This window comes from Chaetodon auriga, chromosome 23, assembly GCF_051107435.1.
Source record: "Chaetodon auriga isolate fChaAug3 chromosome 23, fChaAug3.hap1, whole genome shotgun sequence".
Classification (NCBI taxonomy): Eukaryota; Metazoa; Chordata; class Actinopteri; order Chaetodontiformes; family Chaetodontidae; genus Chaetodon; species Chaetodon auriga.
Genome location: NC_135096.1, coordinates 3,767,850 through 3,794,960, shown reverse-complemented (window position 1 = coordinate 3,794,960; position 27,111 = coordinate 3,767,850). Strand labels below are relative to the sequence as shown.

Genomic DNA, 27,111 nt, shown 5'->3' with positions numbered 1-27,111 from the left:
ACCAAGCCAGGCTTCCTTTGTGTGAGCTGCCTCAACTAAACATGAACTCCACGCAGAGATAACGGCATCACGACGGTGGTTATCAGCTTCCTTTGTTAACTCAGGTTTCCTTCATCAGGCTCTGTGCACGTTCCCATAAAAAGAGATGTTTGCTTCATCATTTGACTCTTTGCCACCACAAAAAGGACCAATCATGTCCCCCCTCCTTCAGTCCAGAGGAACAGGTTGTTATAATGGAGAGCTTTGGAGAATGTAAAAAATAAAAGAGGAAAATCAAGACTGTTGCTGCACATAAGACGAGAGAGGAATGCTCGCAGAAAATTGCTGATCCTTTAAATGGTTCACTTCATATATTTGTTTCAGTACTCAGTCACTCTCAGAGCTTCCTGTTTATTTCTAACTGCACATTCGAGAGTCTGAAACTTTAAACTTCATCCAGCAGGTTTAAGCATGAGACTCATGAACTGGATTCAGGTCTGACACTGTCCCCTCATGAAGGACACATGACTGTGTTCTTACAGACGTGAAGACAATGAATGAACATCTACAACATGTTTATGATGGAACAGCAAAGATTTGAAGACACGCTGAGAAGAGACTCAACATTTTAAAATAAATGTTCTTTTTCCTCTTGTTCTTCAGGCTGAGTGGCTGTAACCTCTCAGAGAGAAGCTGTGAAGTTCTGTCCTCAGTCCTCAGATCCCAGTCCTGCAGTCTGAGAGAGCTGGACCTGAGTGACAATAACCTGCAGGATTCAGGAGTGAAGCTGCTGTCTGCTGGACTGGAGAGTCCACACTGTGCACTGGAAAATCTCAGGTCAGATCAAGTTACTGCTTGTTGTGAAAACGTTGACGTCTTTCTTTAACCTCAGAAGTCCACATGTTTGACACGTTTTTTTCTCTCAATGTTCCTTTCATTAATGAAGTCTGGCTGAGATGGAAATCCTCATTTCTGTGTTGTTGCTATGTGATTTTGATTAGTGGACATCGCTTTATTCCTGATTCAGTCATGATTAATTACCACAAAGGTGTTGCTGAGGACCTCAGGAAGTGAAGTGTCGAGTGTGAAGTTGTTGACCTCAAACACAGAAACTGTTGAGAATTATTATGTGTTGTAAATCCTCCCACGTGATGCTGCTCAGCCTATCAGATCTCTGCGTTTTGAGAGCAATGATTTGACAGACACAGCAGGACCCTCAGATGATCTTCCATGTGTGTTGTTCTGTGTGTTTGCAGGCTGTCAGGCTGTCTGATCACAGAGGAAGGCTGTGCTTCTCTCGCCTCAGCTCTGAGATCCAACCCCTCCCATCTGAGAGAGCTGGACCTGAGCTACAATCATCCAGGAGACTCAGGAGTGAAGCTGCTGTCTGCTGGACTGGAGGATCCTCACTGCAGACTGGACACTCTCAGGTATGAAGAGGCTGCTGCAGCCACAGTCAGTCAGTGTGAAAGAGGAGGAAGAGCTGAAAACATGTTGTCTGTCTTTTTGGTTGATGGTGGATGTGAGTGAGACATGAAAAATCACACATGTAGGAAACCTTTGTCCTTTGATCAGAACATAAACACTGGTTGAACATGAAAAGGACATATTTGTGTTGGAGGTCTCAAGGAGAACATCTCCAGGAACAAACATGATAATGACCTGTTGGTCATAATTGATGCAGTTTGGACAGATATCTGCATGGAAAAAGAACTGTCTGTCAGTTTGACAAATGTCCTTTTTGTCCTCAAAAGACATAAAAACAAGCTTCCAATAAGTCCAAAGCAGTTCTATTTAGTTCAAACTGCTGGAACCTGACAACCACAGGACAGAGCAGGACTTTTGAGATGTTTCATCAAGTGTTTTTCTCAAAATGCTGGACTGTTCCTTCATCAGTGGAGAACAATTGGACTGAACATGGTCTTCACAGCAAACATGGCTTGTAAATATTTCCATGTACAGACATCAAGTGGCTCTTCTTGTTCTGGTGAACTTCAGGAAGTTTGACAAGAAAAGATTTCCACACAACAGAGTCATGATGACTTGTCTCAGATATTGAATTTATTGACAGCAGGGCTGGAATGGGACAAAAAATCGGCCCGGGCATTTCGAGTCTGGACCGGCCCACCAGGTATTGATGGGAAAAAAATTCAGCCAACTTTCTTAACTAGCATCTTTACTCTAAACAAAGTGGTAAAAATAGTTGTCGTATATTACTGTATATATACAGTACTTACTTAAAGGAACACAAAAGGCTGCTATGTAGAACTATGAACAATGCATGATGAAATCCATATCAATAAAAATTACCCAAGACCTCAGCAGCAACAACACTCAGAGAACAGATCAGAGTATTTCCTCAAACATGGCAACAGCAAAACACAATCCTCAACAGTCTTCAAAAAATGAGTGGCAGCATCCTTCAGTTCAAATTTGGCGGTAGCCACGGGTCTCTCCTCCTCCTGCCTCCCTCTCTTCTCATCCAGCTGACGGCCACGTCCGCCGTCATCACCTGCTGGGGCCGAAGTAGAAGCTCCTGCTTCAGCTCCTCCAGGTCCAGCAAACATCTGTGTTAATTTAACATAGGGCTTGCCTTTTTTTTTATCACGTAATTTCTCCGCGCCTCCTTTCCGCTTTCTTTTGCTCTCCATGTTCATTCGCCTCGCTCTTTCTCACTGTATGATCATGGATTGACAGCTGCGGCATGAGAGGCGGGGCAGGCATCAACCCTAGGCTGTAGGCTAATTGGTCCAGCCAAGAATCAATCATGACTGTGGACCCATTACCAGTTTTGTTTACCACAAAGCGACGGCCTATGTCGGGATGTTGGCCCGTCGGCCCATCGGGCAAATGCCTGGTATGCCCGATGGCCAGTCCACCCCTGATTGATAGTATTCACACTTCTAATGAACAGTGTCCAATAATCAATGATTAAAGCTCTATTGGTTTGTTCAGTGAAGACAAAGTCAGAATGATTATTGATCATCACATGTGGGAGAGCGAGAGAGCGATCAATGAGTGAAGCAGCTTAGAATAGAAGTCAGCAACAGATTGAAATGAGGAAATGAGCTGATGAAGGCAGATTTAATGATGAGAGAGAATCAGTGTTGCTGTCAGTGTCTGAGCAGAGCTGAAGAGGTTTAGGGGCAGCAGGGAGAAGCAGGCCGGATCAACATGTTGTGTTTGTGTGTATGAGAATGATGTAACGTCCATGTTTGCATGCTGAAAGAGGAGGTGCTGCTCTGACCCCCCTCCTCCTTTCAGGGTGGAGCCTGCTGGAGTCCGATGGTTGAGACCAGGTCTGAGGAAGTGTAAGTGTGTCTTTAATTTGACTGATGAAAACAAAGCAGAGCACATTCAGCCATCTTCAAACTGTGACATCACTCATTCACATCTCTGATGTCATCATCAAACTGTCCATCAATCAACAGATGATGGATCAATAACTGCAGCTGTTTTCTTCTTCTTCTCTCCATCAGATTCCTGTGAACTCAAACTGGACACAAACACAGTGAACAGAAACATCAAACTGTCTGACAACAACAGGACGATGACGTATGAAGAGGAGGATCAGTCATATCCTGATCATCCAGACAGGTTTGACTGCTGGCCTCAGCTGCTGTGTGGAACTGGTCTGACTGGTCGCTGTTACTGGGAGGTTGAGTGGACAGGAGGAGTTTCTGTATCAGTGAGTTACAGAAGAATTGGAATGAAAGGAGACTGGAGAGAGTGTGAGTTTGGAGGGAATGATCAGTCCTGGAGTCTGTTCTGCTCTGATGGTCATTACTCTGTCCGTCACAATAAAAGAAGAACATCCATCTCCTCCTCCTCCTCCTCCTCCTCCTCCTCTGTCTCTCACAGAGTAGGAGTGTATGTGGACTGTCCTGCTGGCACTCTGTCATTCTACAGAGTCTCCTCTGACTCACTGATCCACCTCCACACCTTCAACACCACATTCACTGAACCTCTTTATCCTGGCTTTGGGTTCTGGTCTGGGTCCTGGTCTGGTTCCTCAGTGTCTCTGTGTCCTCTGTAGGAAGGAGAGTCTCCTCCTGTTAGAGAAACACTGCTGAACAGATCAGTTGAGTCTGTGCAGGATCTCAGTCACATCAGTCTTTCAGGTTATTGGAATAAATTGATCAATGAACTTTGTTGAAAATGATTGAAAAGATTCCTCATTTACTTTGTGAACTTCTTCCACTTCCAGTCCTTTAAAGATGGAAGCTGTGATCATTAAACTGTGGAAACGCTGTTGACTTGAACCTTCAGCTGTGCGTTGATTTCAATTCTGGATCTTGTTCCAATCAAAGCTGAATGTTGCTGTGAGTGTTTGTTGTGTCTCTCAGATCAGGACTAGAGGTCCACCGATATGGTTTTTTCAGGGCTGATACAGATTATTAGAAATGAAGGAGACCGATAACCGTTAAAATATCGGATATCACCTTGATTGTTTCACTTCATGTTGAGTTTTCATGGTTCATTTTACTCAACAACATCGAGCATCGAGGGCGTGAGAGAGAGATGGCGCCTGTGTGTGCAGCTGGCCGTCTGCTGCTGCTGCAATGTTTGGTATTTTTACTGTTTTTAACCATCGGCCCTAAACAGATCGAGTCTCTGTTGGTGTATGCAATCCCTTTTGTTTCTCAGGCAGAATGTCAGAGATCTACGTGCGTTTAATCACGGTGGACAGAATACTTTGCCCCCGCTCCTTGTAGCCATTCCGCGTCACCTGCACTGGGCCTCGGCCCTACGTTCCCGGCGGAAGAGTCCCCAGCGCCACGGCAGATGCGGCAGTTGGTTGGTGAGGCTGAAACTCCGGCTGGCATGCCCTTCGTCCATTTCCCAGGCGGGACATGGATTATTCCCTCCTTTTGCTGTGCCCTGGCGTTTCCTGGATCCCATCGATGCCTGTCTGGTACCTATTACCGGCTCATCTGAGGGACTCCGGCCCCGCCGCCTCTGTCCTCTCTCAGCGCGGGGTAAACCACCGGCTCCTCAGGACGCTGCCCCGGGCTCCCCGATCCACTGGACCACAGGCCCCAGCTCCCACCAGGATTGGCTTGGTGACTGCTAGATCCCTCGCGAACAAAACCTTCATCGTGAGGAATTTCTTCAACTTCCGTTGCCTGGACTTCCTCTGTATGACAGAGACTTGGATCAGTGCCGGTGAGTGCAGCACTCTGGTGGAACTTCTACCTGCTGACTGTTCCTACTTTAACTCCCCGCGGACGTCGGGTTGTGGAGGAGGAACGGCGACGATTTACAAAAACAACTTTAAATGCAAGCAGCGCACCGCCTCGTCCTCTTTTTCAAACTTTGAGGTGACTTTATTTGAGGTGGGTCACTCCAACCCGGTGCTGTGCGCTGTCATTTACCGACCCCCCAAATATAATAGGGACTTTGTGAATAACTTCTTTGGTCTTCTGGCCGAAATTATGCCTCAGTATGACCGTGTTCTCCTTCTCGGGGATTTTAATATTCATGTGTGTTGTCCTGATAAGCCTCTTGTGAAGGTTTTAAGCCTTATTGACTGTTTTAATTTGGTGCAGTGTGTGTCTGGTCCCACACATGAACATGGACACATATTAGACCTTGTCCTCTCTCATGGATGATCTGTGTCTAACTTGGAGATCTGTGACAATGTGATTTCTGATCATATGCCTGCTTTATTTGAAGTTGCTTTCTCCTGTGCTGAGGGTAAATCTAGCGCTCCTGTTCAGAGACGTCGGATTTTTAAGGCAAAGGCAAAGGCAAAGGCAAATTTATTTGTATAGCACAATTCATACACCAGGCAATTCAAAGTGCTTTACAGAAACATAAAAATACATTAAAATCATACATTTCAAAGAAAGAAAGAAAGAAAGAGATTAGAAGAGAAAATAAAAATAAAAATAAAATACAATTAAAGGAAAATTAAAAACAGAAGCCAGTAAAAGACAATAATTTAGCATTTAGAATGATTAAAGTCATTGAGCAAATATATTTACTTTAAGTAAAAGCTGTAGCAAATAATAATGTTTTCAACCCTGATTTAAATGAGCTGACAGTTGGTGCAGACCTCAGGTGTGCAGGGAGAGTGTTCCACAGGTGAGGAGCATAATAACTGAAAGCTGCTTCACTTTGTTTGGTTCTCATTCTGGGAACACACAATAGACCTGTCCCTGAAGACCTGAGAGGTCTGGATACTTCATATGGAGTTAATAAATCTAAAATTTATTTCGGTCCTAGACCATTTAATGCTTTGTAGACCAACAGTAAGATTTTAAAGTCTATTCTTTGACTCACAGGAAGCCAATGTAATGATCTAAGGACTGGTGTGATATGGTCCATTTTTCTGGTGTTTGTAAGGACTCGTGCAGCAGCATTTTGAATCAGCTGTAGTTGCCTAATTGATTTTTTGTTTAGGCCAGTAAAGACTCCATTGCAATAGTCCAACCTACTGAAAATAAATGCATGAACCAGTTTTTCCATGTCTTCTTTGGACAGACATCCCTTAATTCTGGTTATATTTTTCAGGTGGTAGTAGGCTGATTTGGTAATGAGCTTTAACTGGCTGTTAAAATTCAGGTCAGAATCAATAATTACACCAAGATTTCTGGCTTTATCTGTTGTTGTCAGTGACATGGAATTAAGGTGAGCACTGATCTTTGACCTTTCATTTTTGGGGCCAAATACAATCACTTCTGTCTTATCTGCATTAAGCTGAAGAAAATTCTGGCACATCCACTCATTGATTTGATGAATACACTCACTCAGTGAAAGTAAGGGACTGTAGTCATGTGATGACACAGAAATATAAAGTTGTGTATCATCTGCGTAAGTATGATAAGAAATATTATGTTGCTCCATAATCTGAGCCAGGGGCAACATGTAGATATTGAAAAGAAGTGGTCCGAGAATGGACCCTTGTGGCACCCCACACATCATCTTTTGTCGTTCAGACACATACTCACCAATTGACACAAAGTAGTCTCTATCTTGTAAGTAAGATTTGAACCAGTGTAGCACAGTGCCAGTAAGTCCCACCCACTTTTCCAGTCTGTCAAGAAGTATGTCATGATCAACTGTATCAAAGGCAGCACTGAGATCTAATAATACTAAGACTGAGGTTTTGGAAGCATCGTTATTCAGATGTATGTCATTTAAAACTTTGACAAGTACAGTCTCAGTGCTGTGGTGTGGACGAAATCCAGACTGAAATGCATTAAAAAGATTGTTCTGCATCATGAAAGCATGCATTTGTTGAAAAACAACCCTTTCAATAATTTTTCCTAGAAAGGGAAGATTTGATATTGGCCTGTAGTTACTTATCGCTGAAGCGTCCAGATTAGTCTTTTTTAGGAGAGGTTTTATTACTGCAGTTTTCAGGGCCTGGGGAAAGTGACCAGACTGAAGAGAATTATTTATTATCTGCAACACATCTGGAGCCATGCAATTAAAGACATTTTTAAAAAAGTTTGTTGGCAGAGTATCAAGGCAGCATGTTGTGGATTTTAACTGTGATACAGTTTCTGTCAGCCTTGTATGGTCTAGAAGGTTAAAATGTGCTACATTAACTGGAGAACAAGAAGGCACAGATGGACTTATCATTTTGCCTGAGCTGGAGCTGCACACTGTTTGTCTTATCCTTGAAATTTTATCTGTAAAAAAGGCTGCAAATTCCTTGCATGACTTGTTGGATAGCAGCTCAGGAGGGACTGATGCTGTGGGGTTTGTCAGTCTATCCACAACAGAAAACAAAGTGCGGGCATTATTACAATTTCTGTTGATAATCTCTGAGAAGAATGCTTGCCTTGCCTTCTTTAGTTCTTGGTTATAGGTGTGGAGACTGTTTTTGTAAATCTCATAATGAACCTGGAGTTTAGTTTTTCGCCACCTGCGCTCTGCCTGTCTGCAGACTCTTTTCTGGACTTTGACCAGTGTGGTGTTTCTCCAAGGTGTCTTTTTCCTTCCTGATAAAACTTTTGTCTTAACTGGGGTGATGGAGTCAATAATAGCCATAACTTTGGAACTGAAACTATTTACAAGGTCATCAGTTGAAGCTGAGGGCAGTGTTGGTGATGGTGTAAAACACTGAGTGAAGACTGCACAGGTGTTATCATTAATATAACGCTTTTTGATTACCTCTGTTCCACTTTTGTTAAGAGTAGCAGGTATGGCCATTTTAAATGACACACAGTAATGATCAGAAAGAGCAACATCCATCACCACAACCTCAGAGATATTGAGCCCTTTGGAAATAACCAAATCTAATATATGCCCTTTGTTATGTGTTGAATGTGTTATGTGCTGAGATAGGCCAAAATGATCCAGGATGTTTAGAAGTTCTTTAGCACATCCATCTTTGAGATTATCAACATGAATGTTGAAGTCACCCACTAACACAACACAGTCAAAATCAATACAAACAACAGACAGTAGATTGGCAAACTCATTGGAAAACTTTGCATTGTATTTTGGAGGCTTGTAGATGGTTACGAAGACTGATTGACAGGGAGACTTAGATTGAATGGCAACATATTAAAAAGATTCAAACTGACAATAAGAGACTCTGCTGAATTGAATGCTATCATTAAACAAAATGGCGACTCCACCTCCTCTCTTATGCATTCTTACTTCACTTATGAACCTGAAATTCGGAGGGGCTGACTCATTGAGAACTGCTGCGCTGTTATCTTGTCCTAACCAAGTTTCAGTTAAAAACATAAAATCAAGCCTGTGCTTGATGATAAAGTCATTGATTATGATTTGCCTGTGATGTTTCTGGAGAGATGGGCCAATCTTCTCCTCCTACCTATTGAGACATGAATCACTGAAGCTTCTCTAAGCTATGAGGCTAATGATTTAGAAATATTTCACTGACCTACACAGGTATACTGCAGTGACGATAGAAAATATTGAACCAGAGAGTCAAATATGTATAATGTTTAAGCAATCAAAACATCAATCGTAAATTTTGCTTCGTTGACTTGCTCTAATTGTGTGATCACATCAATAAAGTAACACACACGCAAATATCATAATTCAACAATTTTCTTGTTGTTGTTTTTATATAAACTTTAGCCTCCACATATTCAGGTCTAAAACTTGTCAACTGGACTTTGCCTTTGGACACAGCGCTTCGAGTCTGAGCATCAACAAACCTGCAAATCTTCCTTCACGTCACAAGGGTTCTTCATGTGAGCCAAAACCCAGAGCTGGTTCGGGGAGAGTCCACCTTCAGACCGTGAAGGATGGTTGTCCCAGCCCTCTGTGAAGGTGTGAAGGGCCTCTGCCAGGCGTGGAAGGAAAACATAGTGGACACAAAACAGATGAACCACATCTGCCGAATCCAGCAGGCCATCTTCCTCGAGACTGTGAAGAACTTCATAGTATAGATGTGTCACGCTGGTCCAGACGTCTCGCCACAGGCGCTTTGTTCTAGATCAGAAACAGCACTTATTCAATTGAAACGTAATAACTTAAACTGTCTGACTGAAATTACTTTCCAACAATAATTTCCCATGTTCTTACTATTTATATACAGTAAATGAGGTCAATTCTTATTGTACCCTCTGATTATGTACACTCCGCCCAAATATGAAGCTCCCTCTTCCAGTGCCTTTAACAGCGAACATGGTCTCAGCAATGGCGACATTTTCAACGCCTTCATCGCCCCTGACCCTTGAAAATACATGGGGGAAATGTTCAGTCATGTCCATCACAACAAAATCTAACATTACTGAAATGAGTAATTAGGGCATGGAAACAATAGCCCATGTTTATATCACTGTGTACCTGAAGGCCAGCCATAGTTTTCCACTGCCTTCAGGAAAAATGAATGAGCAGCGTCTGAGCGGTGGTTTGTTGCTGGTTCCAGATGGAAAATCTGTATAGAAAGACAAAGAGTGTTTGAATCTGTGGAGGCAAAATACGAAGGCCTACAACACATAAGATAAATAATATTCATCGATCCCTAGGGGAAAATTCAGGAGACATAGCAACAGTGGTAACACCTGCCTCTCCATCTGTACACACTCATTTCCTATCAATGCGTGTTGGTACCTCAGCATCTTTCCTGGTGTTGTTGTGCTTTCTTCTCTCATAGGTTCCCGTGGATCATGGCTGTGCATGTAATGTGGATGATGGACATGGTCCTCTCATGTTTATGTCCCAGTTTCATACTAGGCTGACAGTAAGTTTTAGTGATCTTGTATGATTTAGTGGTCATTACGTGTTTCACTGTTTGGGGTCGACAGGTGGATCAGAGTTTTTCACAGGTTGACCAGCAGTCAGCCTGCAGCAGTTTTTGCTGGTTTATAACAATTTTCAGTGGGTTCAGAAGGGATTCCTCTGTTTTGATTGATTTTACTTTGCAGTTGTCAATGAGTACTTCAATGTTGTCTTTATTGTTGCTGTAGCAGAACTGACATATAACTGACCCCTTTTTCCCCTGTTTCTTCAGGAGACATGGAGTCATAAAACATCCCAACTTTTAAGAGTTATTGATCATTTGGACTGTTCAAAGGGAGGTGTGATTTCAGAGAGAGACAGGACGTCTGGCTTAGAAACACCTCTTCCTCATTCTTTCAGGGATGCGGGTATGTCTGTGTGCCTCTTTTTTTATCACACCAGGATAACGACATCTCTATGTTTGATTTAATTTTGGATGTTCTTACAATATACACAAAACTCATAATCTGTATGATATCAATGCTCTTCGGTGTTTCTAGCTTATAAAATGATGAATCTGTGATTTTAACTCTCCTAAAAAGTTGGTCTGAGTTTCTACCATGGATCCATACTGCCATCTAGAGTTTCGTAGTGGTTAGGTTGCATATGCTTGATATGAGACAGTTATTTGTCTTTGTCATATGAAGTTAGTTATACCCTTAGTCATCATGTATATTAGGAAGAATATTCGAGAATGTTATCATGATTATTGTTGAATGTTGTCATTATTCATAAGAATTGTCTAACGCATGTTGTGAACGATGTTGAAAATTGATCATTTAAAATACATGTGATTGACCATAGTGAGAAACAGATAAGTCCCTCGAACGAATCATTCGTAAATTCTCACTCTATAAGGTAAAATCACATCGCTCACCTGCGAACCATCCCACATGCGCTACAGTCTATTGACACGCCCTGGAGCAAGTATACTGGCTGCAGCGTGCAGCGGACGCTCAGTCTTAAGTTTTGTCTTTCGTCTTCTCTGAGTCTTCTCTTAGTCTTCAGTTATTCGTCTCGTTTCGTTGTCCTCTCAGTCTTTTTTTTGTTGTTGTTACTGCTCATAGTTGCACAGAGTAGTTTGATTTCTTTATTCAGAAAAAAGTTCTTTTCCGAGTTTTTTTTTTAATATATTTGTGAAACTTTGATTTTTGCTCGCCACGTTAAGCCGCATAACTTTTCCAAAGTTAAATTCTAGTCACGTAATAATAATTTTGGAGACATTTTCGACCGGCCATCAAAGAGACTCTCAATTTTATTATTAATCTGAAGTTTTGCCATACGGTCGCCAACTCTCTGCACCAAAGACCTGTAGCCAGCCTCGACCCACTTGTCTGAGTTAAATAACCATCAGAAGCCGTTCCTCATCTGTAACTGACACCAGAGGCCTTCCAGCTCCTGAAACATCCCTGTCCAACATTGGCTCTCAACCACGGTTTGCTTGGTTTGTCCGTTGGACCACAGCGCAGACCAGAGCAACGAACGACGGCCTGGAGTCCCTTCGTGTCAGTTCGGACCAGACATCCACCGGAGCGCCGCTGGCAAAGTAGGCATGCTTATCCGGGTTTGAATAACAAGTTGGGTCCGTAAGGTTACAACATCTCAATTTTCTTAATTCCTCTCAGCCATTCATTCAAGAAATTAACCTTACATTCACGTCCCCATTTTTCCCTCAAAACTACTTCTCACTATTGCCAAACTCATTCTGCCATTATTTGCCATAAGTTTCTCAATGCAGTTGTTTGTGTTACGTCATGTCACCCATATCCTCTGTTGTATTATTCATTATTCATATACATTATTGTGTTTTAATAAATAAGCCTTTTCATTCAAGTCATGTCCTTTTGAGCTGGATATAAGCACTCCCTTATCGAGAATTTACGCTTCAGATTAGCAGACTGGTCTACTGTTGGTTCATTCGTTATCATTACATCAGCATTACAAGAAATAATAAATAAAATCCTGAGCTGAGGAAGGTTGGTACTCCATATTTTATTAACGAATGCAACATTAACTTAGAGGTAATGAACTGATTCCCCTACATTGCCATGGAAACCAATGACCTCACTCAAGCCATGAGCTCAGTGGAATGTTGATGTCATCTCTGATGGATCAAAGCCACTTTGTGACGTATCAAAGGAGTGGACCAGGGCTTTGGAACACAGGTCCTTATATGGATGAGGTTTCACTCCAGGTGTTGCTGGATTGACCTGAGAGCCCATACAGGATTCACCTCAGGATTTTGTTGGAGCATTAGTGGTTTCACTGGGTTTGAGGTTTGGAGATCACATTTAAAAGTGGGAGCTCTGGCTGTCATGACCGCAACTTCCACACTCCCCCACTCGAGACGTCAGCACTGGTGACGGTGAGGATGGAGGGAAGCCAGCTTCTCTGGTGTGGCCTAACCGTTGTCAGGAAGTGTCTCTGAGCTCCAGAACTCAGGGCTGGTGATCTGTGCCTGCCATCACACAGATCATCATTCAGATCACTCCTACTGAGTTATTATGTGGTATGGTTTGGAAGAACCTCTGCTCATCAGCTGTTTGTTAAAAAGGTTCAAACTTTAATTGAGCTCAGTCTGAAGTTTCTCTTTTCAAAACAACAAAACATCACAAAAACTGGGACCATGAAGCTGAATACCAGCCAACAAGTATTAACTTCACCCAGAGCCCAAAATTAAAGACCAGTCAGTGTTAAAGGTCCAGTGTGGAGGATTCAGAGGATCTGTTGGCAGCAATGGAAAATAATCTTCATAGTTCTGTTTTCATTAGTGTCAAAATAAGAATCAGCGTGTTTTCGTTACCTTACAATGAGTCTTTATGTCCACAGAGGCAGCAGGTCCTCTTCCACAGAGTCCACCATGTTGCACCGCCATGTTTCTTCTTCTTCTTCTTCTTCTTCTTCTTCTTCTTCTTCTTCTTCTTCTTCTTCTTCTTCTGTTGTTTTCTGGCAGTTGACAAACAGCTGTTAGGTGCATTACCATCACCTTCTGGACTGGAGTGTGGAGCAGGATAGCTTGTAATTCCACATCAGATCCTGATAATAACCCCGTGCTGTGTAAAAACCTAAATATAGCCCTGTACCCAACATCTCCTGACTCCCTCCTTAACAGCTCAGTCGTACTCAGTGTCAGTCGATTCTTCTGGAGTTCTGTTTTCAGTGTTTGTCTCTGCTGTCGGTACCTTGGACAATGTAAGAATACATGCTGCACTGTTTCCTGTGATCCACAGTGTTCACAGTTCCCTGTAGCATGTTTCTTTAGGATGTATAGTTTACTGTTCAGGCCAGTATGACCAGTATAACCTCATCCTGGATATTATGTCTTCTTTTCTGCTCCTATGACTTTCTCTCATTTCTCCAACTTTCCTTTGAATACTGTAGAGGTGTCTACCCTTACTCCCTCTGTCCCATCGTTCCTGCCTTTCTTATTTATTTTTGATTGGATGATACATTTAATCTCAGACTTACTGTATTTTACAACCATATCTATTTCTCTAGTCCGTGTTGCACTCTTAGCATGTTTATCTGCCAGTTCATCTCCTTCTAATCCAATATGAGCTGGAACCCAAATGAACTGAATTTCCGCCCCTGTCCTCCTGATTCTGTGGATCTTTTATCTCCAGTACGATGTCTAGCCTGGTGTTTGAATGGTTGTGTCTAATACTTTCTAAAGCACTGCTTGAATCTGATCCTATTCAGACTTTCTGTGGTCTGACCTCCTCTATCCAATCCACTGCAAGCAGAATAGCCAATCACTCCCCTGTATACACTGCTGAATCATCACTGATGCTTTTACTTGACATTGTGTCTAAATGTGGTGTTACAGAAGCTGTTCCCACCTTATTATTCTGTGACTTGGATGCATCTGTGTGTACTTTAACAGACTGTGAGTAGTTTCTATTGATGTACTTTCTAACTTTGTTTGCCCTTCAAATCTTTCCTTTTTGGTCCTTTAACAGTTTCAAATGGATTTTCACTTCTTCCATTGTCCACGGTGGCACGACAGAGAGAGGAACAGCTTGGCCTACAGTTTGTTTGTTTCTCAACTGTCCATCCAAAACTCCTCGCCTGTCCTTTTCCTTTCTCTTGGCACGGTTTGATCGTATTCTGACCTGGATGATTTTCCTCATGTCCTCTTAGGTTTGCCCAGTAGTTTAATGAAATCTGTTCTCTTCTTAATTCCAGTGGCATTTCACCATGACATCCAGTTTTTTCAGCATTGTATTTGATGCTGATTCATACTCTATCCATCCATAATCAATAACTGAATGGATTAAACCCACATAAAATGATTTCAAAGATGCTCTGTTTGCTCCCCATTCTCTGCCCTTCAAACACCAAACAATATTTAACATCTTTTACACTTTTCAACTGTTTTCTCAATATGTATTTTCCATGTAATCTTCTTGCCAAACCAAATCTCTAAGTACTTAAATCAATCTACTATTTCTAGATGTTGTCCATATAGTTTAAGACTGATTTGGTTTTGTGTTTTCTTTCTAGAAAAGATAACTGTCTTTGTCTTTGTAACTGAGAACCTGAAGCCCCACTCCAAAGCCCAAGCTTCCACCTTCCTTATTGTTCTTGTGATTTCCTAGCATTGAATGTCACATTCTGTCCCCTTTTCCACATCATTTTCAACCCCATCATCTGCAAATAAAGAGGTCCCTGTGGACCTGTCTGTATGACTGAATATGTCATTTATCATCATTGAAAACAGAAGTGGACTTATAATAGTGCCCTGAGGGGCTCCATTCTCTACTCTGTATTTCCACTGTAAGTTTTCCCCCCTCTCACTGATGTCATCCTGTCTGTTAAAGATGCTTAATCCACCTCTACATTTCCTCCTTATCCCCATATGATACAGTGTGATTAGCAGCCCCTCCCTCCACATCATGTCATGGGCTTTTTCCACATCCAAACACAGCCACTACATCCTCTTTATTTACCTGAGCTTTCCTAATTTCATGTTCTGAACACAGAGCAGGATCTACAGCACTCCTTCCTTTCCTGAATCCGCTCTGACAGCATTTTATTTCTCCCTCCTTTCTAAATAACAGACCAGCCTTTCGTTAATCTTATTTCCATAATTTTACCAACATGTGATGTTCGGGCTATCGCTCTGTAACTCTCTGCCAAACTTGGATCCTTACCTGGTTTACAGGTAGGAACAATTATGGACTCTTTCCACTGATCTGGTAATTTCCCATCTTCCCATATCCTATTATATAATTTCAGTAATATCTTTTTGTAGCATATATTTGACTGTACTTTGTGTTATGGCAGTAAATAGCTAGAAACAGGCTAGTGAAAACAGAAGACCAGATTCGGCCGAGGAGCACCAGTAACTGAGGGACAACAAATCAACACACAGAGACAGTTGTGTGCAGTATAAAAGGTACCATGTATTTAGGAAAAGAACAAAAATAATTTCTGCAAATATTACAAAATAAATAATGGCCATGTAAATAAAGTTTTAACTACCAAAAAAATGCAAATCCTCAATATGAAAGAAAAAACTGCACAAGGTTTGTGTTAGCTTATGACTAGGTGATTGATTAGGTCAGTGGTGCACCATTATTTTCTACCACACTTATTCAATTGGTCATCAAAAATTAGAATGCATTCACCTCAACAAAACCTTTCAAAGCAACAGAACAACCCAACCCAAACAAGAAAAACCACACTGAATAAATGTGGACCCCATTCATAACACACACTTAAGTTCATGGTTCATCTGAGCCTCAGCACAAGTCATTTCAAGTCCATAAGTCAATTCGTCAGTCAACTGTCACTCAGCGTGCTGGGCCGAAGAGTGTGTGTGTGAAGTGTGAGTGAAGGGGCAAAAAAAGATGGGGGGGAAAGTGTCTGCTGCAGTGTCCTACCACTGTGGCAGGAATATGATGATTGCTGCTGAGCGTGATTCTTGTTTCCTCCAGAGTCGGCTCCTGGTCACGTGACATTGGAATAGCTCGCTATCACAGATCGTCCATACACAAGGCACCTGGCCTGGTTAAACATAAAGGCGATGGCTCGTAACTAATTACAGCATGACAGTTAAAGACAATAACTCTCAATCAGACAAATAGTCTTAACCAGTAATATTGAGTTGTAAATTAAAACACAAATGTAACAATTAAACAATTAGAAAATTAACAACTCATTAACACGCTGGTGAATCTAATGAAGCAGTGTGCGCCGCGAGATGCTACACACAGCACGCTACCTGTAATCAGCTGGCTGCCAACACCTGCGTCCACATTGTATCAGCTGACTGCTAACACGCTACATCAAAAGTTGTATCAACCATTCATTATGTGCTCACACACGCTACGTCGGGCATTTAACAAAGCATGCGCCGACATGTAAGGCACAAATAACAAATACACATTGACAACAAATGTATGGTCAAGTTGCAAGTTGGTATAGCAACAGGCTAACCATAAGTTTAGCTCACTCACCAATTCAAGCATTGTTAACAGTTTCAGCAGAACTTCAAGTATTCACAACTTTCAACCGGCAACTTCCGACAGCTCGTGGACATCTGCAGTCGGCAACAAAGTGACTGTTAACCTTCACATTGAACATTAAATTGATTGCACGCCAACAAAAAAACTCATTACTAACCTGCAGCCGCTCCGCTCCGCGCATCAGCCCCCATTCATCTACCTACGAGGGCATCTGCTTCCTGTGTATAGCGGAGCGGCGCAGCCAACCTGCTCCAGTCACACTCCAGATTATGCCAAATCCACCAACTAATTTTTTATATTTCTTTGTTGATTTATCTCTCCCGCTCTCCGTTGACTCTCAGCACAGTTGTGCCCTCTAGTGGAACGTTTCTCAGAAACATCTCACTTTTATTCCTTTTGGTTTTGGTTCTTTTATCAGGAAGATGTTTTCGATGTTTCACTGGCTTCACGTTGCTTTTAGCTGCATATATTTTCACCTCATTCTCATCATCAGAGTCTTCCTCAACGTCATCCTGTAGGAGAACAGACCTGCAACTGACCTTTCCCCCCTGCGTCCCTTCAGGAGGTCTGAGGAGGAAGGGCACATCAACGACAACGGGTCACCTATCATTTAAACTGATCACCCATAAACACAGTGTCAAAGAACAGAGACATTATTCTGTGTCCTCTTCATCATCTCTGTTCAGTTCTTGTCTGACTTTCTGTCCAAATGTCCTCAGCCTGTACACTTCCTGTTCAGACAGACCTCCTTTCCCTCTGCACTTCATGTTTGACCTGACTGACTCCATGAACAGCTCTTTGTCTGGGAAATACTTCTCCACTTTCACACCTTTCACACCTGATTCAAACCTTCAAAATAAAACATTAAGACCTTTTGTCTGAAATCAATATTCAGACATTAAACAGCAGCAGAAACAGCCCGTTTGTATGAACATCGTGTCTTCAGTTGATCGATCGACTGAATTTTTGACCAAAGTTCTGCAGTTTTAAGATGAAATTTGACATTTTTCAGATCAACCTATTGAACAGAAACTTTAAATAAACACCAAATGGACCAACCTGATGATTTAAATGCAGCTTGGTTCAATAATTCAGCACCAACAAACGACTGAGTGATTTCAGCTGTGACTGAATGAAATCAGTTTACAGTAAAGTTTGGATGAAATGGAACAAAAGTTCATCTGATTTCATGAATGTGATCAAAGCGGAAGAGACTCACCGTGTGTTTGTGTGTTCAGGAGGCTGAAAGTGATGATGGAACGTCTGACTGAGTTTAAAGTGAGAGAATCAGCTGATCACATGATCAACGTCCTCATGACAACAGCAACAAGGACACACTGATGCACAAAAGGCACAACACACACCGACACACACAGACACACAACCTTTAAAACACACAGAGGAAGAAACACAACATTTGACAATAAAATCACACAATTTAGAAGATAAAATGTACAAAAAGTCCTAATTTAAGAAGAAAAAGTGACATTTCAAACGTTTGGAGGACAGAGTCACATCACAATACACAACAACACACAGAAATACACACAAAAACACACAGAGACTCAGTCAATACGACACTGCAGTAAAATGGTGAAAATGTGAAATATTTTGTGGAAAACATTGAGAGAGGTTTGAATTTTAGAGGAAGGTTTTGAATATTAAGCAGAGATTTTGCAGGAAAACCAGCGTTTGTTCGTGTGTTTCCTCTCAACGTTCACAGTTTTCTTCAGTGTGAAATCTGGACTCTGTGGTGTTTCCATTCATCTGACTCACTTTGATTCTTCACGTGGGCTCCCTCCTCTTCATCAGTGGGATGATGCTGCCCCCTGCTGGACTGGAAGAACTCGACAATCTGCACAGTTTCATGAAGGTGTCGGCGACTCAAAACCTGACAGGACAAAACACCTTCACTGAACTAAAGAGAGCAGCTTCATCTCAGTCTGCGCTTTGGCTTTTTGTCACACTGTGGCCAAAAGTGTGTGGACGGCTGAACTTTCACTCAGTGTGTGATTAACGTGACTGTGACACTGTGTTCATGCCTGTGCTGCCACATCAACCTCCAGTCTTCTGCGCTCAGCCTTTCCAGCAGATATTGAAGCTGCTGTTTGATCCCAGTCGGACACCAGAGCATCGCTGAGGTCCAACACTGATGTCGATGATCAGGTCTGGCTCGCAGTCAGTGCTCCAGTTAATCACCAAAGGTGTCGGATGTGGTTCCAGTCATGGCTCTGTGAAGACCAACTGAATTCTTCTACACCAAACTGCAAAAAAAAAACCCCAAAAAACCCCAAAAACATTTCTTTATGGACAACAGCATCAGAAACGTTTCTCGTATCTTTCAGCTGAGTCCGGTCAGCAGTTCTGACCTGAAGAAAGACCAGAAAACACTCACAGCAACATTCAGCTTTGATTGGAACAAGATCCAGAATAAAATCAACACACAGCTGCAGGTTCAAGTCAACAGTGATTCCACAGTTTAATGATCACAGCTGTCATCATTAAAGGACTGGAAGTGGAAGAAGTTCACAAAGTAAATGTCACATTGACTGATATAAATATAACTCTATGCATTACATTAACTAACTTGGACTTCTTTCTGAAAAACAGAACTGTGTTTCCGGTAAATAGCAACAACAAAAACAGACTTGTGTATATATATTTAAATTGTTATATTTCATGCTCTTATTTTAGTAGATGTGTCATGCACCAATTTCACCAGAATAAATTCCTCGTATGTGTAAAAGCGTACTTGGCAATAAAGCTTTTTCTGATTCTGATTCTAAATGAGGAATCTTTTCAATCATTTTCAACAAAGTTCATTGATCAATTTATTCCAATAACCTGAAAGACTGATGTGACTGAGATCCTGCACAGACTCAACTGATCTGTTCAGCAGTGTTTCTCCAACAGGAGGAGACTCTCCCTCCTACAGAGGACACAGAGACACTGAGGAACCAGACCTGGACCAGAACCTGAACCCAAAGCCAGGATAAAGAGGTTCAGTGAATGTGGTGTTGAAGGTGTGGAGGTGGATCAGTGAGTCAGAGGAGACACTGTAGAAGGACAGAGTGCCAGCAGGACAGTCCACATACACTCCTACTCTGTGAGAGACAGAGGAGGAGGAGGAGGAGAAGATGGACATTGTTCTCTTATTGTGACGGACAGAGTAACGACCATGAGAGCAGAACAGACTCCAGGACTGATCATTCCATCCAAACACACACTCTGAACTGTCTCCTTTCCTTCTGATTCTTCTGTAACTCACTGATACATCAACTCCTCCTCTCCACTCGACCTCCCAGTAACAGCGACCAGTCAGACCAGTTCCACACAGCAGCTGAGGCCACCAGTCAAACCTGTCTGGATGATCAGGATATGACTGACACTCCTTCACATACGTCATCGTCCTGTTGTTGTCAGACAGTTTGATGTTTCTGTTCACTGTGTTTGTGTCCAGTTTGAGTTCACAGGAATCTGATGGAGAGAAGAAGAAGAAAACAGCTGCAGTTATTGATCCATCATCTGTTGATTGATGGACAGTTTGATGATGACATCAGAGATGTAAATGAGTGATGTCACAGTTTGAAGATGGCTGAATGTGCTCTGCTTTGTTTTCATCAGTCAAATTAAAGACACACTTACACTTCCTCAGACCTGGTCTCAACCATCGGACTCCAGCAGGCTCCACCCTGAAAGGAGGAGGGGGGTCAGAGCAGCACCTCCTCTTTCAGCATGCAAACATGGACGTTACATCACTCTCATACACACAAACACAATATGTTGATCCGGCCTGCTTCTCCCTGCTGCCCCTAAACCTCTTCAGCTCTGCTCAGACACTGACAGCGACACTGATTCTCTCTCATCATTAAATCTGCCTTCATCAGCTCATTTCCTCATTTCAATCTGTTGCTGACTTCTATTCTAAGCTGCTTCACTCATTGATCGCTCTCTCGCTCTCCCACCTGTGATGATCAATAATCAGTCTGACTTTGTCTTCACTGAACAAACCAACAGAGCTTTAATCATTGATTATTGGACACGGTTCTCCTCGTCATGTCCCATATGTGACCATGCTTCATGTGTTCATTAGAAGTGTGAATACTGTCAATAAATTTAATATCTGAGACAAGTCATCATGACTCTGTTGTGTGGAAATCAAACTTCCTGAAGTTCACCAGAACAAGAAGAGCCACTTGATGTCTGCACATGGAAATATTTACAAGCCATGTTTGCTGTGAAGACCATGTTCAGTCCAATTGTTCTCCACTAATGAAGGAACAGTCCAGCATTTTGAGAAAAACACTTGAATGAAGCATCTCAAAAGTCCTGCTCTGTCCTGTGGTTGTCAGGTTCCAGCAGTTTGAACTAAATAGAACTGCTTTGGACTTATTGGAAGCTTGTTTTTATGTCTTTTGAGGACAAAAAGGACATTTGTCAAACTGACAGACAGTTCTTTTTCCATGCAGAGATCTGTCCAAACTGCATCAATTATGACCAACAGGTCATCATCATGTTTGTTCCTGGAGATGTTCTCCTTGAGACCTCCAACACAAATATGTCCTTTTCATGTTCGACCAGTGTTCATGTTGTGATCAAAGGACAAAGATTTCCTACAGGTGTGATTGTTCATGTCTCACTCACATCCACCATCAACCAAAAAGACAGACAACGTGTTTCCAGCTCTTCCTCCTCTTTCACACTGACTGACTGTGGCTGCACCAGCCTCTTCATACCTGAGAGTGTCCAGTCTGCAGTGAGGATCCTCCAGTCCAGCAGACAGCAGCTTCACTCCTGAGTCTCCTGGATGATTGTAGCTCAGGTCCAGCTCTCTCAGATGGGAGGGGTTGGATCTCAGAGCTGAGGTCAGAGAAGCACAGCCTTCCTCTGTGATCAGACAGCCTGACAGCCTGAAAACACACAGAACAACACACATGGAAGATCATCTGAGGGTCCTGCTGTGTCCGTCAAATCATTGCTCTAAAAACGCAGAGATCTGATAGGCTGAGCAGCATCACGTGGGAGAATTTACAACACATAATAATTCTCAACAGTTTCTGTGTTTGAAGTCAACGACGTCACACTCGACACTTCACTTCCTGAGGTCCTCAGCGACACCTTTGTGGTAATTAATCAAGACTGAATCAGGAATAAAGCGACATCCACTAATCACAGTCACATGACAACAACACAGAAATGAGGATTTCCATCTCAGCCAGACTTCATGAATGAAAGGAACATTGAGAGAAAAAATCTGCATATCAATTTATGTATGTGTCAAACGTGTGGACTTCTGAGGTTAAAAAAAGACGTCAACGTTCTCACAACAAACAGTAACTTGATCTGACCTGAGAGTTTCCAGTGCACAGTGTGGACTCTCCAGTCCAGCAGACAGCAGCTTCACTCCTGAATCCTGCAGGTTGTTGTTACTCAGGTCCAGCTCTCTCAGACTGGAGGACTGGGATCTGAGGACTGAGGACAGAACTTCACAGCTTCTCTCTGAGAGGTTACAGCCACTCAGTCTGAAGAACAAGAAGAAAAAGAATATTTATTTTAAAATGTTGAGTCTCTTCTCAGCGTGTGTTCAAATCTTTGCTGTTCCATCATAAACATGTTGCAGATGTTGATTCATTGTCTTCATGTCTATAAGAACACTGTCATGTGTCCTTCATGAGGGGACAGTGTCAGACCTGAATCCAGTTCCTGAGTTTCATGTTTAAACCTGCTGGATGAAGTTTAAAGTTTCAGACTCTCGAATATGCAGTTAGAAATAAACAGGAGGCTCTGAGAGTGACTGAGTGCTGAAACAAATACATGAAGTGAACGATTTAAAGGATCAGCAGTTTTCTGCCAGCATTCCTCTCTCGTCTTATGTGCAGCAACAGTCTTGATTTTCCTCTTTTATTTTTTACATTCTTCAAAGCTCTCCATTATAACAACCTGTTCCTCTGGACTGAAGGAGGGGGGACATGATTGGTCCTTTTTGTGGTGACAAAGAGTCAAATGATGGAGCAAACGTCTCTTTTTATGGGAACGTGCACAGAGCCTGATGAAGGAAACCTGAGTTAACAAAGGAATCTGATAACCACCGTCGTGATGCCGTTATCTCTGCCTGGAGTTCATGTTTAGTTGAGGCAGCTCACACAGAGGAAGCCTGGCTTGGTCCAGTTTGTTTTGTCCTTCATCCCACTGAGCTTCACATGAGACAGCCTCTGTGCTGGACTCAAACTGCTGACTCATCATCCTTCAGAATTCATGTTTCCCATGACTCAGCACTCTGATCAATAGTCAATTCATCAGATTTAATGACCCATGCTGCACTTTGTGAAACCTCACTGTCGAAAATATTCCTGCACAGATTTTAATTACAGATTCGCAAAATATTTCTACAGCGACAAAACTTTATGACACATCCGCAAACTTGAATTTGAGAGATTTTTTTCTTAATTCACACATTCAAACAAGTGCACACATTTTTCTGACATGCACAGAAAAGATGATCTACAACTGCAGACTGGGAAATTATTTCTGATCATCATTTCACAAATTCAAAATCATCAATCTGTCAGAGATCTGAAAATAGAGAAAACACAGCGTGAAAGATTCAAATCCTGACATGAGAGAGACTGTTTAAACTAAATGAATCTCTAAATGTACAGAACTAACTTAAATCTGTCAACACAAACAGTAACTTGATCTGACCTGAGAGTTTCCAGTGCACAGTGTGGACTCTCCAGTCCAGCAGACAGCAGCTTCACTCCTGAACCACACAGGTTGTTGTTACTCAGGTCCAGCTCTCTCAGACTGGAGGACTGAGATCTGAGGACTGAGAACAGAACTTCACAGCTTTTCTTTGAGAGGTTACAGCCACTCAGTCTGAAGAAGAAGAAGAAGAAGAAGAAGAAGAAGAAGAAGAACATTTATTTTCAAATGTTGAGTCTCTTCTCAGCATGTGTTCAAATCTTTGCTGTTCCATCATAAACATGTTGTAGATGTGACAATAAATCATCACTGAACCAGGAATAAACAGACATGCAGAAACCAATGTCACATGATCCAAAAAATGAGTCTGGGAGAAAATGAGGCTCATTGATATTATGAGTTTTTGTGAAATGATGTTCAGAAATAATTTCACAGCCTTCAGTCGAACATCATCTTTTGTGTACATGTGAAAAAAAAGTATGCATGAATCTGAATGTGTGAGATTGATTTAAAAAATCTCACAAATGAAAGTTTAGCTGTAGAAATATTTTTCCATGTTTGAAAAGGTTTTGTGCAAACAGATAATCTGAATATACTTCAGATATTTTCAGCAGTGAAGTTTCAGAATCTGAGAGACTGAAACAAAAATTTTCTGTCTTTGTGAGTGACACTGAAGTTTCAGCTACAAGTACACTGAGCTGGTAGGAAATAATTCACTGAGCGTCTCTCAGTCCACGCAGGCGTCCATTCATTGTCCTCATGTCTGTAAGAACACAGCTGTGCTGCTGTTCCACTGACTGAAAGCTCAGAGTTGTGTGATATATTCAGAGGAACAGTTTGAGTCAGCCATAAAGGCTGTGTTCTGTGGAGCTCTGGTTGTGTCTGTGGTTGAGGCTGTCACAATCCCTCCTGATGGCCACACACATCAAGCACCACTTTGCTTCATTCTCTGGTGAGCTGGACCCAGACCCAGCTCTGAGACTGGACCAGCACCTGCCATCAGCAGTCTGTCCAGCCATTGGATGGACCCTGCAGTCGCCATCTTCCCTGATGAGTCCTTTCTCTCTGGTCAAAACAAACCCTGCCCTGCCGCATCAGTAATTTTTCCAGGCTTAGTGCGTGTGGAGGGGCAGCCGGCGGCAGGTGGTGCCGTGGACTCCAGCCTGTCCACTCTGTCCAGCCCAGAGACACTCCGTCAGCAAAGGGTGGAGCAGCACCAGGCCAGGTGGGAGGGACGATCGCTGCCTGATCTGAGGATTGGTTGTGGTCAGGATTACCCACTCAGGCCGGGTTGTGACAGGGACTGTGACAGCCAAAGAGGTCTCAGGAAAACTACAGCTCATAATCCACTGTATGACCACCACCAGCTGTTTGTTTTAAAAAACAAAAAGAGAAAAACACAACCAGAGGGCTGAACTCCAAACAGAGACCAATGGTCAGCAGGTCTGTTGAGCCGAGAACAGTTTTCAGTGTTATGAAGGCGTCTCTCTCTTAACCTGGTTCGGTCTCTGTGGTAACTGATACTGCATACCTGACCTGCTCCAGATGAGGTTCTGTTCAGTTTCAGACTGAACTTTAATTCTTCTCCTGATGGTTTTCTCTATGAGGATCGAGACTCTCAGCTGAGGGAATACGTTCCGTCTGCAGACCTGCTGAGCCAGACGTTCAAAGCCGTGTGACCACAGCAGAACAAACCTGATGCTTCATGTTGTTTTCAGCCACAGGAACCTTCTTGCTTTTAGCTGGTAATCAATCATTTTGTCCCTGTTTGCTTCAGGTCACATTAACACTTTAAATCTGACACAGGAGATCTTCAACACACTAAAAGAATGATGAAGGTACAGAATCTAGAGACCACTTTGGATTCTGGTTTCATGTTTGGTCCAGATTTACTGTCAGTTTCATTTGACACTGCTGGTACTGCAGCTAATAGAACAACTGATGAGTCTATTGGTATTTATCATCGGCTCGTAGTTTTCTGTCAGCATGTCTCTCTTGTCTTATTTGCAGGGACAGTTTTCATGAACCAAACATCTCTTCTTTTGGAATCTGCACAGAGGCTGATGAAGGAAACCTCAGTGAACAAATAAAGCTGTTTTGTCAAACCTACATCGTAGTTCATCCTCCAGAGCTACACGTGATACAGTCTCTGTGCTTGTCAATACAAACAGTAACTTGATCTGACCTGAGAGTTTCCAGTGCACAGTGTGGACTCTCCAGTCCAGCAGACAGCAGATTCACTCCTGAATCCTGCAGGTTTTTGTTACTCAGGTCCAGCTCTCTCAGACTGGAGGACTGGGATCTGAGGACTGAGGACAGAACTTCACAGCTTCTCTCTGAGAGGTTACAGCCACTCAGTCTGAAGAAGAAGAAGAAAAAGAACATTTATTTAAAATGTTGAGTCTCTTCTCAGGGTGTGTTCAAATCTTTGCTGTTCCATCAACATGTTGTAGATGTTCATTCATTGTCTTCACGTCTGTAAGAGCACAGTCATGTGTCCTTCATGAAGGGACAGTGTCAGACCTGAATCCAGTTCCTGAGTTTCATGTTAAACCTGCTGGATGAAGTTTAATGTTTTACAGACTCTCAAATGTGCAGTTAGAAATAAACAGGAGGCTCTGAGAGTGACTGAGTGCTGAAACAAATATATGAAGTGAACGATTTAAAGGATCAGCCGTTTTCTGCCAGCATTCCTCTCTCGTCTTCTGTGCAGCAACCATCTTGATTTTCCTCTTTTATTTTTTACATTCTCCAAAGCTCTCCATTATAACAACCTGTTCCTCTGGACTGAAGGAGGGGGGACATGATTGGTCCTTTTTGTGGTGACAAAGAGTCAAATGATGGAGCAAACATCTCTTTTTATGACAACGTGCACAGAGCCTGATGAAGGAAACCTTAGTTGAGGAAGGAAGGAAGGAAGCTGATAACCACCGTCGTGATGCCGTTATCTCTGCCTGGAGTTCATGTTTAGTTGAGGCAGCTCACACAGAGGAAGCCTGGCTTGGTCCAATTTGTTTTGTCCTTCATCCCACTGAGCTTCACATGAGACAACCTCTGTGCTGGACTCAAACTGCTGACTCATCGTCCTTCAGAATTCATGTTTCCAATGACTCAGCACCCTGATCAATAGTCAATTCATCAGGTTTAATGACCCATGCTGCACTTTGTGAAACCTCACTACAGAAAATATTCCTGCACAGATTTTAATTACAGATACGCAAAATATTTCTACAACTACAAAACTTTATGACACATCCGCAAACTTGAATTTGAGAGTTGTTTTTTTTTTTTAATTCACACATTCAGACAAGTGCGCACATTTTTCTGACATGCTTGATCTGACCTGAGAGTTTGCAGTGGACATTGTGGACTCTCCAGTCCAGCAGACAGCAGCTTCACTCCTGAATCCCGCAGGTTGTTGTTACTCAGGTCCAGCTCTCTCAGACTGCCGGACTGGGATCTGAGGACTGAGGACAGAACTTCACAGCTTCTCTCTGAGAGGTTACAGACACTCAGTCTGAAGAGACACAGGAAGGAAACAAACAGTAAGTTAGATATCAGAGTATTTATTGATGAAGAAACTTCACTATCTCTGTACTTACAGAGCTTTCTTGGAGACTTGGACCACTGGCAGCAGCCTCAGAAGAGCCTCCTCTGAAGCAGAGAACTTCTTCAAGTCAAATGTGTCCAGATCTTTTTCTGATGACAGTAAGATGAAGACCAGAGCTGACCACTGAGCAGGAGACAG

General features: G+C 42.4%; 2 protein-coding genes across 2 annotated transcripts in view; both read left to right on the top strand.

Annotated features, from left to right (window-relative positions):
* The window catches only part of LOC143316313 (uncharacterized), a 242,668-nt gene that overhangs the window by 102,354 nt on the left and 113,203 nt on the right, over positions 1 to 27,111 (top strand). The gene's annotated exons all lie outside the window — the stretch shown is intronic.
* Positions 880 to 4,015, top strand: LOC143316280 (neoverrucotoxin subunit alpha-like). Its single transcript, XM_076724160.1, has 4 exons — positions 880 to 890; positions 1,236 to 1,409; positions 3,244 to 3,290; positions 3,459 to 4,015. Exons 1-4 carry the CDS (start codon positions 880 to 882, stop codon positions 4,013 to 4,015), a joined length of 789 nt encoding a protein of 262 aa, XP_076580275.1.

Excerpts from the sequence above, each read along its gene's own strand:
- LOC143316280 (XM_076724160.1), top strand. Across the intron at positions 1,410-3,243 it reads TGCAGACTGGACACTCTCAG|GGTGGAGCCTGCTGGAGTCC; the intron begins GTATGAAGAGGC and ends TCCTCCTTTCAG. Across the intron at positions 3,291-3,458 it reads GAGACCAGGTCTGAGGAAGT|ATTCCTGTGAACTCAAACTG; the intron begins GTAAGTGTGTCT and ends TCTCTCCATCAG.